The sequence below is a fragment of the Sus scrofa genome, chromosome 14 (assembly GCF_000003025.6).
Source record: "Sus scrofa isolate TJ Tabasco breed Duroc chromosome 14, Sscrofa11.1, whole genome shotgun sequence".
NCBI lineage: Eukaryota > Metazoa > Chordata > Mammalia > Artiodactyla > Suidae > Sus > Sus scrofa.
The window spans coordinates 50,875,158-50,888,809 of record NC_010456.5 but is presented as its reverse complement, the minus strand read 5'-3'; the positions used below and the strand labels follow the sequence as shown (position 1 = coordinate 50,888,809).

At 58.2% G+C, this 13,652-nt stretch overlaps 1 protein-coding gene across 4 annotated transcripts in view; it reads left to right on the top strand.

The window, feature by feature from the left end:
- DGCR2 (DiGeorge syndrome critical region gene 2) overlaps positions 1-7,550 on the top strand; it is a 54,344-nt gene extending 46,794 nt beyond the window's left edge. For 2 of the 4 annotated variants that reach the window (XM_001929599.7, XM_021073673.1), the window contains exons 8-10: positions 2,851-3,003; positions 3,527-3,763; positions 5,046-7,550. In XM_001929599.7, coding sequence (XP_001929634.4) covers positions 2,851-3,003; positions 3,527-3,763; positions 5,046-5,302 — 647 coding nt within the window. In that variant the 3' untranslated portion in view covers positions 5,303-7,550. Of the gene's footprint in view, positions 1-2,850; positions 3,004-3,526; positions 3,764-3,907; positions 4,128-5,045 lie in introns of those variants that run through there. The other 2 variants (XM_013981509.2, XM_021073674.1) reach the window with 1 other exon arrangement.

Here is a 13,652-nt window from a genome sequence, read left to right as displayed (position 1 = left end):
CCTGAGGACAGTGCCAGAAAAGGCATCCAGACCAGAAGAAATGACATCATGTCTCTTAGTAGATGAAGTGATTGGGTAGGAAATCCCAGAGGATCTGCAGGAATGTTTCTAGAATTAATATGTTTAGGAGTTCCCGTCATGGCTCAGTAGTTAACAAATCTGACTGGGAACCATGAGGTTGTGGGTTCAATCCTTGGCCTCGCTCAACAGGTTAAGGATTGGTGTTGCCATGAGCTGTGGTGTAGGTCGCAGACTTGGCTCGGATCCTGCGTTGCTGTGGCTCTGGCATAGGCCGGCAGCTACAGCTTTGATTAGACCCCTAGCCTGGGAACCTCCATATGTCATGAGTGAGGCCCTACAAAAGACAAAAAGACAGGGAGTTCCCGTCGTGACACAGTGGTTAACGAATCCAACTAGGAACCATGAGGTTGCGGGTTCGATCCCTGCCCTTGCTCAGTGGGTTAAGGATCCAGTGTTGCCATGAGCTGTGGTGTAGGTCGCAGACACAGCTTGGATCCCGTGTTGCTGTGGCTCTGGTGTAGGCTGGTGGCTACAGCTCCAATTAGACCCCTAGCCTGGGAACCTCCATATGCCGCGGGAGCGGCCCAAGAAATGGCAAAAAGACCAAAATAAATAAATAAATAATAATAATAATAAGTTTATATTTATTTATATATACTACCTGTGAACATTTGGAAATTGAAATTTTTAAGGAAAGTACCATTTACAATAGCAGCAAAAAACATGAAGTACTTAGATATAAATCTTACAAAATATGCATACCATCCGTATGCTACAGATCGTAAGACATTGGTGAAAGTAATCAAAGGTATAAATAAAAGGAGTGATATACTATGTTCATGAATCAGAAGAATCAATATCATTAGGTGGTTCATTCTCTCCAAATTATCTATAGATTCTATGCAATCCCAACCAAAATTCCAGCAGACTTTTAAAAAAGATATTGATAAGCTGATTCTAAAATTTATGTGAAAAGACAAAGGAATTGAATAGCCAAACCTGTTTTCAAAAAGTATAAAGTTAAAACAAACAGGAGTTCCCATCATGACTCAATGGTTAACGAACCCAACTAGAATCCATGAGGATGTGGGTTTGATCCCTGCCCTTGCTCAGTGAGCTGAGGATCCAGCATTGCCATGAGCTGTGGTGTAGGTTGCAGACACGGTTCGGATCTGGCATTGCTGTGGCTGTGGCTTAGGCCAGCGGCTCTAGCTCCATTTGGACCCCTAGCCTGGGAACTTCCATATGCCGTGGGTGTGGCTCTAAAAAAAGACAAAAGACAAAAAAAAATTAAGTCCTCTAAGGAGTTCCCGTTGTGGTTCAGTGGAAACGAATCTGACTAGCCTGGTATCCATGAAGATGCGGGTTCAATCCCTAGCTTCTCCCAGTGGGTTGGGGATCTGGCATTGCCATGAGCTGTGGTGCAGGTCACAGATGAGGCTTGGATCCTGCATTGCTATGGCTATGGCATAGGCCAGCAACTGTAGCTGTAGCTCCGATTCGACCCCTAGCCTGGGAACTTCCACATGCCACAGGTGTAGCCCTAAAAAGAGAAAATAACAATAATAATGATAATAAAGTTAAAATAAAATTAAATAAAATTAAGTCCTTTAATCTTTTTTGGGGGGGAGTCAGCTAAATGATTAGAGGATATGTCATCTGCACGTGTTTTCTTCCCCATTGTTGTTAGCAATAATGCAGCTTTGAGGAAGGCTTCCTGGCCCTGTAGAAGGAGGACAGATTGTGAGCTTGGGCATCTACATTAGCCTGGAATTAGCCACAGCAGGGCTGCGGGAGTGCCCTGGGGCCCAGCTCCTCATGTGGCACCTGCATTGGCCATGATGCATCTCCTCAGGGCTGGAGGTTGGGGTCCACCCCATGCAGCACCCTGGCCTCGGTATAGCACCATACCTAGTTCAGATTCTGTAACTTGGCTGGTGTGTGCCGTGCAGGGCAGGCCAGACCCTGAGCCGAGCTATCTGGTGGCCAGTGAATTTGAGCTGCGTCTCTGGCCTCTACCCACCAGATGCCAGAAATGCCTTCACCGCCTTCATGATTGGGGACAACCAAATGTGTCACCCCACATTGCCAGTGTCTCTGGGGTGCAAAGTCACCCCCCAGTGAGACCTGTAAAATGTGTAGTCAGGGGCGCAGGGCCCAGAGCAGAGTGCTCTCCAGCTGCGGCCTCCTCAAGCTTAGGACTTGGGGATGCTAGGCTGGCAGGGTGGGGTTGGCGGCGCCCACCACAGAGCTGGCCCAGAGAAGGCCTTGGCTGGGGTGGGGTGGGTGAACTGTGCCCTGGAGTAGAGGGGAGTTGGGGGAGAGGGTCCAGTGTGAGGATGACCTCCCTGGTGTCCCTCCTCTCCATCCTGAGAGACCCTGCGTGCCAGCATCAAGCCCTGCAGGGCTTGGTGCCCTCAGGCCTCCCCCTTACAGAGATGGCGGCCAGAGTCGGGTGTGAGGAGGTCAAGAAATAGTATGGCTGCCGACAGCCCAGGGGAGGGTGGGCTATAAAAACAGTCTCTGGAGTCCAGGGTAGGCTCCGCCCTCACCGTTCCTGATCACCTTTGGCGCTCTGGATGCGAAGTCTCCTTGGTGCTGGGGGTGGGGTAGAGAGCTCGGGGTCCCCATGGGACTGGAGCCCTGGTCCAACCTTAGTACCCTGCACAGGGACACTCCTCTCTGTAGGGTTGTGACAAGAAGTCAGGGAGGAGCTCGATGTCTGGTCTGGGGGCTTCCAGGCTCAGGGACAGGTTGGGTGGCATGGGGCTTTGGGTGGGCACTGAGGCTGGGGCCAAGCCCTCCTGAGAACAGCATCCTCTCCCACAGATGGCAGCAGCCTGCTGGACTCCATGGCCAGCGGGATGCGTCTGGTCGTGAGCTGTGTGTCTTCCTTTCTCATCCTGTCGCTACTACTCTTCATGGTCCATCGGCTGCGCCAGAGGCGCCGCGAGCGCATTGAATCCCTGATTGGAGCCAACTGTGAGTGCCCAGCCAGGGCATCTGCGCCCTGCCAGGGAGAGGCAGCTTGGGGATGTGGCCCAGCCTCTGCCCCCTCTGCCCCCAAGTCTTCTATGGTGGACTGTGCCCCGAAGAGCTTTTGAGAAGCTCTATCAGCAAGCAAACCAGTTACCCTAGTCCCTTCGGGGAGGGAACAGGGGCTCAGAAGCAAGGGGCTGCGCTCCACCCTGGTGCCTCACAGGGCCCTGGGGTGTCACATGGCAGCTGGGCCCTTCCTGTGTCTCTTGGAGACTGAGATGCAGGGCAGGCAGCTTGCCAAGGCCTGGCTCAGAGAGCCAGCATGCCAAGGGCCAGTGTTCGGTGGGCAGGTGCAGGCTGTGGTGGCAGTGGGCGTCATGGGTCTCAGTGGGTGAGCTCAGAGTGGATGGCCAGTGGCATCCAGGCACAGGCATGTGACTGTAGGAGTGTGTGGAGCCCTGGGTCTGGGCACAGCAGGTCTAGCCCAGGGAGTGAGTGGCTCTGTGCCGTTTCTCTCTCTGCCCAGTGCACCACTTCAACCTCGGCCGCAGGATCCCTGGCTTTGATTATGGCCCAGATGGGTTCGGCACGGGCCTCACGCCACTGCACCTTTCTGACGATGGAGAAGGTGGGACTTTCCACTTCCACGACCCTCCTCCTCCCTATACTGCATACAAGTACCCAGATATCGACCAGCCTGATGATCCGCCACCACCCTACGAGGCCTCCATCAACCCGGACAGCGTGTTCTATGACCCTGCAGGTAACTACAGGGAGAGGGATAAGCAGTCCTAGGCCACCCCAACGCCTCCACCACCCCATGCCCCCCACCCCCCACCCAGCTTCTTCCCATTCTGCTTTTGCTTGCTTTTCTCTTAAAGATGGAACCATTGACTGTGGTTTGCAGGCTCTTCCCAGGGTTGCACTTGAAGATGACCGCTGGCTGGCAGTGGTCACCCTGCCCTGTTCCCCACCCCCACCCAAGAACTCCTGTGAGCAGCATGAGAACCCTGGATCTCGGGAAGCCGGGTGGGCTGTTGGGCATGTGTGCATGTGTGGTGAGCTGAGCAGACATCCCCACCACGTGCCCTCCTGACCAGTGGGATAAAGCGGTCGCTTGAGTCTGATGTCTGTCTGGTGCTGTGGAAAGTCGTTCCTCACAGGCCCACCCAGGAGGAATGTCAGGTGCTGCACCCACGGCCTGGCCTGGCCCTGTCCCCTCTTCATCTCTCTTACATACACACACACAGGCCAGCATAGCTGTGTTCTTGGTCTTTGTATTTGGTCAGTTAGTCCCATTCTTGTGTGGCCTGCTCTGGCAGGAAAGACTTGGATTTGACCTTGGCCCTTGGGACACAGATTATCACCATCTGCCAGGTAGGGGCCAGGGTAGAGAAGCTTCCTGCCAGAGCAGAACAGCGGGACTGCTGGGTCCATGGGAGACAAGCTAGGGGAGCAGCACTGGTTCCCCGACTTCCAGAGGGCATCTGTGGTGATAAGGAGGGACTGCCGCAAGTCTCCCTCAGACCAGGGCATTCTGCAGACTCCCGCACAGTTTTCAGGGCTGCCTGCTCTGGCCCCATCTTCTGCACTTGCCCACACGTTCCAGCTGCAGCTCCTGGTCCACGGCTTTGGCCACACTGTTCTGCCTGCCCAGCCTCAGCCAAGTAACCTCCCAAAGTCAGTGAGCCCTGCCTGGACCCCACTGAGTCTCAGAGGGTTTCCCCCTCCCCTTCCTTTGATTTGCTTATTCTGTCAAAATCTCTCTCTCCTCTCTCTCTCTCCTCTCTCTCCTCTCTCTCTCTCTCTCTCTCCACACACACACACACACACACACACACACACACGTACATCATGGTTTGCTCACAGCCATCTTGCGCCTGCCCCACGCAGCCCACCTCATGGCACAGTTGCGAGGCAAGCTTGGTGCCTCTGGGTTGGACTTGCTTGCCCCATGCCTGGTGTTAGCAGGAGGAATGGTCCACAGATGTGTCCAGCACCCTGCTGCTAGGCCCCACCCTTGCTCACCCCCTTTTTTCCTGCAGATGATGACACCTTCGAGCTGGCAGAGGCCACTCCACCGACCACAGGGGATGGAGGTGAGGAGGGTGCAGCACCCCGGTGCCTGGAGCAGCCTCTGCCTCCCCCCGGGGCCTCTCTGGCAGACCTGGAGGACTCAGCTGACAGCAGCAGCATCCTCCTTGTGCCCCCTGACCCCACCCAGAGTGGGAGCAGCCCAACCACAGAGGCACTGCCAGTGGGTGGCCGCCACAGCCGAAGTTCCCTCAATACGGTGGTGTAGATGGCCCATGGCCCCGGCAAGCGGGGAGCACTTGTTTGCTGTTGAGAAAAACACTGATCCCCATGGGGGACTTGTGGGGCTCCTGAGCGAGCCTGGACCCAACTGCCCAGCTGTACCCCTGCTGGCATGCCCCTGCTGAAACCCTGTGCTGGCCCAGGGAGCCAGCACCTGCCCCAAGGCTCCATGAGGGCTTCAAAAACACACGTAGCTTTGGGTCACTGTCTTTTTCTTTTTAAGTAGCAGAAAAATGACGAAGTTCACGAGACAACACGTGTCAGGAGCAGGGAACAAAGGCAGTGCTGTGGGTTTGGGTGGGACTGGGCCACCCCAACTCTGGTGGGCATGCTCACCACCAAACACCCTCTGTGTGCGCCTTGCCAGCCTCTTTTCAGAAGGGTGCCCTGGCAGGTGTCTGAGGACTCTCAGTGTGGGCTGGGCAGCAGGCCTGCTTTGGGCCAGACAGCCTTGGAGGTTGCTACAGTGGCTGCTTGGGGGACAGCCCCCAGGTCCAGCTGCAGGGGAGCGTGGAAGGTGGTTGGACCCTACACTGTCTTTCCAGCTGGGCTCTGTGAAGCCCATTCTGTGCCAGGAGGCCCTGGCCCCACCCAAGGATTTCTCCCCAGCATCTCTGTGCATGGTTCCCCCAGGAGGCAGCTCTGGAACCGGGCTGAGGCCTTTAGCCGTGCATGAGTGCCCTGACCTGGATCCTCCACTGGGCCTGGCTCCTCTCTGCCACCCTCTGGAGTCCTTGCTCCTGCTGAACTTGCCCCCGGGCCTGACCTGCCCCCATCCCACCTATTTGTGCCATAAGGGTTGTTTTTTTGGGGGAAGGGGTGGCTGAAATTAAGGTTTCAGTCTACCCATCTCCTGAGAATTCACTTCCTGCCCACTGCCGCCACCACTGGAGCGGGGTGCTGGGTGCCCTTCCCAGGTTGTGGGGGGGGGGGCCTTTGACCAAGGACCCTCTTTACCTGCTTCTGGGCAGTGGTCTTGTCTCTTTACATGGGGCTTTAGCATTTCTGAGGTTTGGAGATGAAGCGGGTTCTGTGCGATTTTTAGCACATCCATATCTTTTCTACGTTGAATGTCTGGATCTTCTTTTTGTGCGTGTCTGTGTGTGTGCATATGTGTCCAAGTGTTTGCAGGTGGTGGCAGTACATAGCGACTTAGCCACGGGGCCCCCTTTCCAGGGCCAGCCACAGCATGTTGGGCAGCAGCGAGGGGGGTGATGAAGTGGGTGCTCGGTGGTGACAGGTCTTACTGGCACAGGCCATTTCCGGGCATGTTCTCACAATCTGGTTGAAAACCATTGTGTTCTTCTCTGGACAGAATGAGATCTTCAGGTTGCCCGCACACCTGGGCTTAGCCCACAGGAGCGAGTGCTGGAGGCGGGCCCTGCACAAACCCCCTGCAGAGGGCTGGGACTTGAGAATTGCCTTCTGGTCTTGTGTGCCCACACTGGCTACCGAGGATGAAGCAGAAAGCGTGTCCTGCCTTTGCCATGTTGTGGGCACAGCACAGCCAGGTCCCAGGCAGTGGTCACAGCCTTGGTGTTGGGAGGGTCCTGAGCACACCTGCTTTGGGTTAGGCACCCCCATGGAGCTGCATAGGAGCCTGGTCCCAACAGCTTAGGGTCCCTCCTAGCCCCCATGTCTCTGACCCAAGCCTCAGATCCATGTGTACAGGGCAGGGTGGCTGGTGTGACATGTGTGGGACTGGGGAGTTCTTTTGGGGACCGAAGGACTGGCAGATGTGTGTGGGAGGTACTGAGCAGGAGTGGCTCTGCTTCTGGACAGACTGGGGTTTTGTCCAGGGTAGCTCAGCCCTGTGTCCTTGGGCCAGGCTGAAGGCCCCCATGCCACGCTTCTCTAGGCCCTGCCTCCTGACCACTTTGTCTCCAGGAGCTGGTGTCCGAGGGGCTGAGCTCCACTGGAGGGTAGGGTAGGGAAGCAGGGGAGAGCTGGGGTCAGTCATGAGGCCTGTGTGCTCAGGTGAATCCCAAGACCAGCCTTGCTTGAGTCTTGTGCTCCTGTGATAGGCAGACACACTGGGCCCTAGAGGGACAGGCCATACCTGACCTGCCTGGTGGAGGTGGTGTCACTACTCTACATTGTCTTAATGCCTGTTTGTTTTCCTTTCACTAAGGGTTTTTAGTTTGGGTTTATTTTTGGTTGGGTTGGCACTAATTCTTAAGATGCTGTGAGAACCATTACATCCAAATGCCAAATAAATTTGTGTTCTGGAAGAAGCGTGGTCTGTCCTTGGTGTGACCCAAGCTGGGATAGGAGGCTCCAGCCAAGTTGGGGCCAAGGCACAGGTGCAGAGATGGGCTGCCTGTGGAAGCCAAGGACAGGCGTGGGGCTCTAAGACCCCTGACATTTCTCTGACAGTGGTCCTTTCAACACTTTCCCAGTTCCTAATGGGACAAGAGGGCGCCCAGGGGACTCGACCTATGGCAGGTCCTCATGCGGCTTTCCTAATCCAGCTTCCTAGCCAGGTGAGGGGTCAGGGTTAGCAAAGGCACAGATAAGGCCCATGGGGGCTTGGGTTGGCTTGGGTTCCTGTACCCCTGCCAGGCACTGTGCTCTCCAATTATTGAGGACAGCGCCTGGGGGAGTCCAGCCCCTGGTCTTGGGTAGGGGGCCAGAAAACAGTGTCTTCTTTGCCTTGCCTTCTCTTGTGGCCACTGGGGAGGTGGGGACATCGAAACCCTGCTCTCCAAGAAAGTGACAGGCTTGGGCCACAGCCTGGGGTCTGCTGGACACCAGTGCCAGCAGAGCTGCTGCAGAAGCCAGGGTCCCACCTGGACAGGGGGGGTGACCCTTTGGTCTGGGGGGGTGAGTGTGTAGAAGGAAGCTGTGGTCTTGGGACATTCTCCCCACCCCAGCCTCTCAAGTCAAGGGCACTGGGATCCAAGCTGCCCTCTCCCTCTAACTTCGTCCTTGCTGGTGGCCTTGACATGTCACTCCTGGTCCTCACCCTCTGTTTCCTTGTGTGCCAGTGGCCATGATGATAACATCTCTCCACCCAGGATTAATTGGGGGAGGGAGGTCTGTGAAAGCATGCAGTTCTTGTGGAGCTGGCGTTGCTGGTGGCCACCAGTCTTGGGATCAGAGAGAGTGCCTCGTGAGCTTTAGCTATTTCCCCATTGGAGGTGCCGCCCCTCTGACACTTCCCTGGGCCTCAAGCCCCCAGGACTCAGCCACATTCTTAGCCCATCCCGCCAATAAATTGGCCACCTTCATCTCTCCGTTCTCTGCTACTACAGCCGCATCATGCAGAGAGTCCCCATCCTTGGCACTCATCTTCCTCGCCATTCCCCTGATGGTGCATGCTGACTTCAAGGGTGAGCAAGGGACTTTGCCTCTCTGCTGCCTCCCCCACTGCTCCATCTTCTCTGCTTTAGGCTCTGCCCCTGGGGATCTTTGGGGGAGGAGATCGTGGAATTGGGGCACCAGGAGGGCAGGGTCCACCTGGCCTCCCCTAGCCTAAGCCCTTGGATCCCAGCTGGGATGGCGTTCAGGCCCCAAATGGCCAGCGTCAGCCCAGTCACCTCCCACCGTCAGCAGAAGCCTGTGCTGTGACTCCCAGGACCCAGAGTGTGCTGAGGACAGTGTTGTGAGGCTGTGTGGCATTGGTCTGTGTCCTGCAGTCAGAAGCGGTCTGCACTTCTGGGGTCTCCATGGGCCTTCTTTATAGTCCTAGACAGAAGCGACTCTCTGGGCAGCCAGCAGCATGTGTATTGACTGTTCCCTTGTGTGTGTGTCCGGGTCTTTGGCTGCTGTGGTCTCCAGTCCTGCTGTGTGTGCATAACAAGCTGCTGCTCGCATCAGGAAGGAGCTGTAGGCCTGCTGGTGTGGCCGGCCCATCTGTAAGCAGCCCAGTCCTCCATCGATACCAACCTTCACCTGGTCCAGCGGGACCCCACCCTCGGGCCCTTCATCTCTCAAGGCTATATAACTCAGCACCTCCGGGCCCGTGGACCCTGGAGAATGATGGTCATACAAGTTAGCACCCTGGGGTCAGGACCCCTTCCACCAGTAGCAATCAGCCATTGTACCCGAGGACTGGAAGTCAGGACATACTCAGAAGTCAGAACTCCCCATGGCACTAGGGTGCCCTAAGAGTCACCGCAACCCCCCACAATCACTTATCTGAGGTGGATCAGGACTGCAGCCACAGGAGACCACCTTCTCCCCTCCGTGCAGGGAGGTGGGTGTCCTTTGCAGTCTGTGGAGCCCCACCTGGCCAACCAGCAGAGGGGCCTGGACACCAAGTGTCCATCAAGGCTCAGCCAGGGAGCAGATAGGGCTGAGGGGAGCTTTTCCTCATACCTTGTGCTCTCATGGCACTAGGGCAGCCAGGTGGGAGAAAGAGAGTGTGTCATATACTCCCTCCCCCTCCTTGTGGACACTGGCTTGCAAAGCCACCTGGAGATGTGGGGCACTGGACTGCCACTGCCTACCTACCGTGCACTGAAGCTGAACTTCACTGGCTGGGTGGGCTTGGAGCACAGCCTGGACGGGCAGCACCATCCCGTGGAGGTGGGCCTGGGCATGGGAAGGGTGGCAGGAATGTACTGGGGGCAGCTGGGTGTCTCCCATGGTCTCTGTCTCCCCAGATGCACATGGTCCACATTGACACCTGATATCAGCATAGCGGAGCCCCAAGGTCACCCTGATGGCCTGGCAGTGCTGGCTGTGCTCTTGGCGGTGAGGGAGGGGAAGCTGCTCTGTGACTGCTTGCTTTCAAGGAGGAGGTCCTTGGGGGTCTGTGGAGGGGGCACAGGGCCTTCGTAGTCTTGGGTGAGCAATTAGGGCCTCTACAGGGTTTATAGAATTAATGGGTTCTGTGGGGAGGATGCCCACAGTGAGAAGTTGTGGCTCTGCCGAGTCAGGAGGTGACCCCTCCAAGCCAGCTTCCCTCACTGGGAACCTACCCTCCTCCCACTTAGTCTCCCCTAGACCCCCCTCAGGGTTCCCCCCTTTTGAGCTCCTCACCCCGCCTCTTTCATTTGGAGCCCCTCCCCAGGAGCAGGACTCTGACAACGCCAACTTCGCTGTCTTGGATCTGAAGAATGTGTCTGCTCACGGTGAGGAGCGCGGCGGGGTCGAAGTCAGGGCGTCTGGGTGCGGAGAGGGGGGTTCCAACCTGCCACCTGGCCCGGTCCACGGACCTCTATGAAGTGAGCATCCACCTTCCCGCTGGCATCGCTGCTGCCAGGCGCCCGGAGCCTTTCCCGCTTCTACCACGACGCGGGGTCACTGACCACGACCGGCTGAGAGCTCTCGGTGCTCTGGACTGTTCTAGGAGGCGGTCCCCATCGGGGTTTCGCAGGTGTGGCCCCGCCCTCCCCGGGCCGTCTGGCCCTCCCGACCGCCTTCCCTCACACCCTCAGGTGGCCTAGTTTCTGACCGCCTCGCCCCCCTGCACCCTGCGCCGTTCCTGCAGAACTTCCAGCCACAGCAGCCTCTGCGCAGATGAAAAGGTCTCAGTATCCCAGAGCTTTGGTCAGAGCGATAGGCCTCACCCCAGCTGTTGGGCACAGGGCTTTGCTGGGCTTGGGGCTCAGCCTGTCGCTCTGGCAGGGCCCCTGGGATGCAGACGCGATCCCCTTTCTGCAATAAACGACACACAGTGACCTTGGCCTTATATGGCCGGGCTGGGAGGCCTGGGACCACTGCTGATGTCACAAGGTTAGGAGGGGGGCTGCAGGTTCATACCACTGGAGACCTCCGAGCGACCCTCCCCTACCCCACCACAGCCAGTAGTCCCAGACCCCCATCCAGAACCCCAGATCCTTCCGAGAGGGAGAAGGCACCCCACTCCTATCTTACACATCAGGTCTGCATTGCCTGGTGAGATGGAAGGTGAAAGGCCACCTGCTAAATCCTAAGATTTCACATTTTATTTCCTGTGGTACATGGTCACATGCCCATTCCACACTGGGTTTAATGACGCCTCCAGCTGCCATTTCCCCAAGCCCAGGAGCTGAGAAGCCTCTGTTCCAGGCTCTGCACTGCAGGCCTCAATCTGCGGTGGTATCCTGGTGATAGGGACAGTGAGTGAGGGGCTGTCTGTACAGGTGAGACCAGGCCCAGGGAGGTGGGCTTTGGAGTCTGATGTAGGTTGACACTGGAGAGACCCTGGGTTAAGGTTAGCCTGTGGTGAGGCCATATGAGGAATAAGTGAAGTTGAGAGTCCAGAGGGCACTGACCAGATGTGATGTGTCCAGGCAACACTGTCCAATAGAGGGAAGGAGCTGGCTGGACTCAGGCTGCTGTCCAGGGCCCACAGTAGAATGTGCTTGAACATCCAAGTGATGCTGTCCTGCATGAGCCTGGGTCCAGGTGATAGTGTCCCAGCAGCCCACCTTGTGTCCCCAGTTTCGGTTGCCTGGTGTGTGGGTCACACCACACTGTCTGCCCACACACAGTGCGTGAAGGCTTGGCCTCCTTCCTGAGACCGTTAAAGTATGCTTGCAACCCCCTCTCCTGAGGTAGGGGGGTTCCTCTGGCCAACCCTGGGTTCTCCCCATTGCACTCTGGCTCTCAACGGCCAACATACTCCTGGCCGAACTTTTCCCGGCTCTAGCCCCAAAAGGGGCTCACCCCTTCTCCAGCCCGGACTCCGGCTCCCACGGTGATTGCCGCTGCGGGGACTCAGCCACAATTCCCACCCACTTCCGATACCAGAGCACTAGCAAGCGGCGTCGGAGGACCCTTCTTGCTCTGAGCCATGCTAGGTAGGAAGGCCCCTTGGCTAGCGGCGGCGCCCCAAACCCTGGTCTGGATCCCCTCCGCGCGGCCCCGCTTAATCCCCGCTGTCCTGCGGGGCTCCAGGCGTCACTGGGGTTTTCTTGAGGTTCTTGCGGGCCGGGGCCCGGCTCGCACCGCCGTCGGCCGTACTGTCCGAGGCGTCATCGTTCGGCCTCGCGCCGGTGGCCAGGGCGTTCACGGTGCCCAGCGCCCGAAGAAGGGCTGGGCCGCGGGGAACGCGAGTCTCACGGCGGGCAGGCGGCGGAGGCGGCAGCAGCGCGCGCAGGGCATCCAGTTCTGCCCGCAGCTCAGCGCGCAGCGCCTCCAGCCCTTCGCCTAGCTCTGCGCGCACAGCCGCCAGGCCCTCCTGCAATCGCCGCTCGCTCACCTCCAGGACGCCGGCTGGGTACGTGGCCCCGCCGCGCGGCTCCCCGCACACAGAGCAAACGGAGCCGCGGCCGCGCGATTCCTCCGGCTCCCTGGTTCCTGCTGCCCCCGCCGCGGCCCCGGCGCGCTCCACCAGCCGCAGTAATCGGGGTGCATTGGCCCGCTCCGCTGCCTCAGCCCGGAGCTGGCCCCGCAGGCGAGCCATGCGGCCCGGGGCGCGGGCTTCATCGGGGCCCAGCCCGTTGGGCTGTGGCCTGGGGTCCCGCTGGCGGCCCGCCGCGCGCCGCAGCGCCTCGCTGGCACCATAAGCGCTCCGCGTCTGGGCCCAAGGGCGCCGGGGTTCTGCCGCCATTGGAGCCGCCGCCGCCACTGCCTCCACGGCCTGGCCGGCCTGGAGTCCCGGCCCCGCAACCTAGCGACCGCTGGGGCCTGGGCGACTCTCAGTGGAGAGGACTCCGGGGACAGCTGTGGGAACGACCGAGGCCTCTGGGAATCTGGCCTGGGGCCCGGGGAACCCGTGTAGGGCTGAGACCCAGATGAATGGGGCGCCAGGGAATCAGGGGAATAATGCTGCAGGTTTGCCCTCCTACTGGACTGTCAGTGGGTCCTAACAAGGAGCTTGGACAGGCTCCTGGGCAGAAGTGATGGGGTCGTGGAGCTACAGTTGCCTAAGCCCAGGCACCCAAACCCACGTGGGGAATGCAGCTCACATCTTCTGCTCAAAACCACTGTCACGATCACAGTCTGGGGAAGGCAGGTGTGGTCACGGGCCGCAGCCCTCCTCACTAGCTAGGGCCAACTCCTACCATCCCAGAGTCCAGCCACTGTCTTCCCCACGCTGCTCCCCTACAGCCCACACAACAGGCACTTCTGCCCCACATCTAGGTTCTCCAGGGGTCTTTGTGGCTCTCTGCTGTGGCCCAGCCCATCTCTCCCTGTGCCCTGGCCCGGTCCTCTTCCTCATCTAACTCAGCAACCCTCTGTAGCTCCTAAGCCTTTGCATAGGCTGTTTTTTTCTGCCTGCAACATGCCCCTTTCTCTCCCCTCATCAGGCTGCTCACTCTCATCAGACTTCTTCAGGGCAGCCTCCCTTGACCACTTCACCCCTCCACCGGGGAACTTGAGGGGGGGCTCCCCTTCCCCCACAGCCATGACTCATGGCCCTGTTCTCTGCCCTACTCCCTCCACAGTAGGGTCCCAAGCAC